Consider the following 3,667-nt stretch of genomic DNA (forward strand, 5'->3'; position numbering starts at 1 on the left):
TCTCGACACTTTAACATTCTGGCAATTTTTAAACAACTGTCTCTCATTTTTTCCATTCCTATTTATACATGATATAAAGTCAAATATAATTAACCCTAATTGTAAGTAGTTCATAAATCAGGAGTCCTTCTCAGGCAAACATGAATCATGATTACATTCTTTCGTCCCCCCCCCCCATTTATTATTTGTAAAATGTTTATTTTTACTGAAGATACGACATGAAAGATTTCTCGGATAATCATCACATCTGTGAACCGGCGAAAATGCTTCACACGTACGGATGATATTCCGGATTCTAGAGAGAATAAAAAGGGAAATGTCGTCTTCGATACAAAGACGTCTTTGAAACAGAATGGAAGCAAAGAAACGGAGGCTGAAATCAGAAAATCAATTTGCCATTGTCAGTTGACCGATGCAATTCGATATGGAAATTGTTTTTCTTTCTGCAGGTATCTAAGTATACTCGAGACACGTATTATTACGAACGTGAGACACGTATAATGGTCAATTCAACGTTCATTCAAATTTTTGTGATTAGTCCATCGATGATTCAATTAACTCAGCACCCAGTTTTATTCTGAGACTGAGATCGAATCGTGAACGAAATGAAAATTAGCTTTCTAGCTTAATATTCTTCATTCCAAGTTATATGACATAATATCTATCATGCAGGATGCAAGGAATAATAATTTCTCTCGAAGAAATTCACGTGTTTGCAAATATTCAAAATTTTAACGTAAGCGGAAATATTAAAAGAATATCACAAATTAGTATCCCGAGTTTAATAACTGGCCTCCTTGCATCGTAAAACTGACCTTTCGTATTTGTTAAATATCTACACACTGAAAATGAATTTTAAACATCCTCTCGTTCACTGTTTGCGATCTGCAGCACCGTTCCGATAGAATAATATCGTCCTATACATATAAATGTAGTTTAAATGACGAGAAAAAATTCTATCAAAAATATTCTTTATCGCTTTCAATTGAAATTCGTAGATTCTTTTCATTTACGTAAAAAGGACCACTTGTACGAGCTGTTGAATTTTTAATTAACCTAGAACGCGCAAGTAGATGTGCAGCCAGGTTGTTTCAACTTTAATTTAGGAAATCCTAATGAGATTGAGTCGCCCACCTAAGATTATTATTATACATCGTGTATAGGATACGACGCCGTGTGCGAACGCCCATGTATAGAAATCTTCCCTGAATTGTATAACACCTACCATATAATTCAGGGAGGACAATAATTGCCTTCTATGAAGTTACAAAGATAAATGAAACAGAGTTCATTATGTTTTAACATTTTTATTATCCTAACTCAATAACGTATTGGATTGTTATTTTATTAGGTTTCATTTACCTGCTTATTACGTTTAATACAACAAAATCGAGTATCAAGTATGTAATTAAAATTGCGTAGTCTTGACACATAATTCTGAAAAAAAAAAACAAGATAATTGACTGCCATCAAATTATAAAGATAATCAAATTATAAATGAATTAGACTCAAAAATACTCAAAAATATTTTAAATTATGTTTGCAGTGAGACTTAATTAATTTACCTGTTCATTATTCAGAAAAAATAAACAAAGGAATCGCCTCGTATCGAATTGTAAAGATAAATAAAGCAAACTTAGTTGTTTTCCCAAATATTTTATAACTTAATTTTTTTCTTTATTATGTTTGCAGTGAGACTAGGCTCACTTTTCCTCAGCATGATATTTAACAACGAGGTGAAGTGTCAGATACGTAATTGACAGTTTATTATTACACTTCTTATAGAGAAAATGTTTTATTAATTCTGTCGTGTGACATTTTTGAACCAATTTAAAGTATCGGCATAAAAACAGCTTTTGCCATTTAATTGTATATTCTGATAGAATTTGTTTCAATATTCTGTTGCCTTAGTTTTAGAATTTTCGCACAAATACTCATTGCCTTTAAAAAATATTCGTTAAATGCGATTATTTTTTCTGGATAAATTGTATCTCCGTGTTATATGATCGGTCCGTTTGCACGTTTGGAGAACAATAGTTATACAAAGGTACTTACGTTTTTGATCGAATTAAACTGCTACAGTGTCATTAAATATTTATTGTTGAAAGTTGTTAACGTTTTATTTTAATAGATACCACAATGCTTGACGAGCGATGGAATAACTGATTTGTACATACCTGAGACACAACTCGACAAACAGAGGATTACGAAGCCCCGGAGAACAAATTCTTTCCTCGAAACGATCGCCATATGGAATGCCTTGCATTAAAATCAGAAAAAAACACTGATAATCAATTTTTCATAAAACAATAAAATTGTTAAACAAAATGTTATTAGAAGCATCGAATGAAATGAAACTTTCAAGAATTCCTTTGGACATTCAGTAAACTTTAAGGTGCTAATTCTCAGATTCGTGAAAATATAAAAGGTTTTAAAACAATTTGCAAGTAATATTGAACTAAGTAGAAGTGAAAAGACGTTCTTCTTTTTAATGTTCAACACAACTAAAGAAAGATTGTTGTAATAAATTCTTTTTCAATGTGGATAAATTGGATGTAAGCGGGCAACGTGAATGAGAAATTACGATAGAACTTCCTCCGGCAAAATATTCTTGCATGACTTTCCAAAGTCACTTCTTCTGATTCTTAACTTTCAGCGCGATGTACAATCCACACGGCACATGATTAAGGTATCTAATACTCGGGAATCTGTTGCGCGCTAGTGCAACATTAAAGAGGATCAAATATCCGCAATTTGGAAAAAATTCAACTATAATCATATTTAAGCTAATAATACAATCTGCGAAAGAAAGGAAATTAAAAGAAATTCTTGTACATTTCCTTCGAACCAGCATTCGTTGCTCAAATCGAAAGAACTTTATGTGATATAATTATCACGCCAATTTAACGATTGTCCCGTTACAAAAGAAGAATTTGTTCCACCCTCTGATCTTTGCCCGCACACAATCGTTACACCTACTTCTTCGCTGCTGACGTAAGAAGAATTAGATGTTATAAAAAAGTTTATATCTTAGAAACTTAAACTACCGAAAGTAAAAATGGTAAGATCAAACATTCTACTCTAGAAGTAAAACATAAGAAGAGGAAAATCATGCAGTCTGAAATTAGAAGAGAAAAATTCATCTCATTTTGTCGATATCAGTCACTTGTTAAGGATGTATAAGCTATATACTTAAACAATGCTAACATGATGAATTTGTTATTATAGATTTCCATTACTATTAAAACGCTACCTGTAGAATTTTAAATCAATTGATGGATTTTTTGAAAAATTGTAGTGACTTAAAATTTGCATATACTCTTATGGTAATCAGCAATAACCCAAAGAAAATTTCACTTTGATCTCGAAAATAATCCAGAAAAATCAGTGATAAACTGTTGAAAAAAGGTCATATCGAAACGCCAGTGTTTTATGAACAAAGTTCTAAAAAAATAATCATCATTCATGGGCTTTAAAGACAGTTATTGATCAAAATATAATAAAAAAATTACAAACTCATCAATAAGAGGAGTCTTATCATATTTCTACAATATTTTTTGAACCATCGGAGCATAGTGAGTCGATTTTCAGTTAAATTTCTCATAGGGTTAAAAGTCTGCAGAATTCACTGCCAAAGTTTATGATAGGAAAGTACTTATAGTACAAT

General features: G+C 31.5%; 1 protein-coding gene across 1 annotated transcript in view; it reads right to left on the bottom strand.

The window, feature by feature from the left end:
- CCHa1 (neuropeptide CCHamide 1) overlaps window positions 1–3,667 on the bottom strand; it is a 22,186-nt gene that overhangs the window by 17,064 nt on the left and 1,455 nt on the right. Inside the window, exon 2 of the mRNA XM_018025562.2 lies at window positions 2,178–2,259. Within this exon, the coding sequence (XP_017881051.1) occupies window positions 2,178–2,250 (73 nt within the window). The 5' untranslated portion in view covers window positions 2,251–2,259. The remainder of the gene's footprint in view (window positions 1–2,177; window positions 2,260–3,667) is intronic.

Source organism: Ceratina calcarata, unplaced genomic scaffold, assembly GCF_001652005.2.
Source record: "Ceratina calcarata isolate Rehan_Ccalc_2016 unplaced genomic scaffold, ASM165200v1 scaffold358.2, whole genome shotgun sequence".
Taxonomy (NCBI): domain Eukaryota; kingdom Metazoa; phylum Arthropoda; class Insecta; order Hymenoptera; family Apidae; genus Ceratina; species Ceratina calcarata.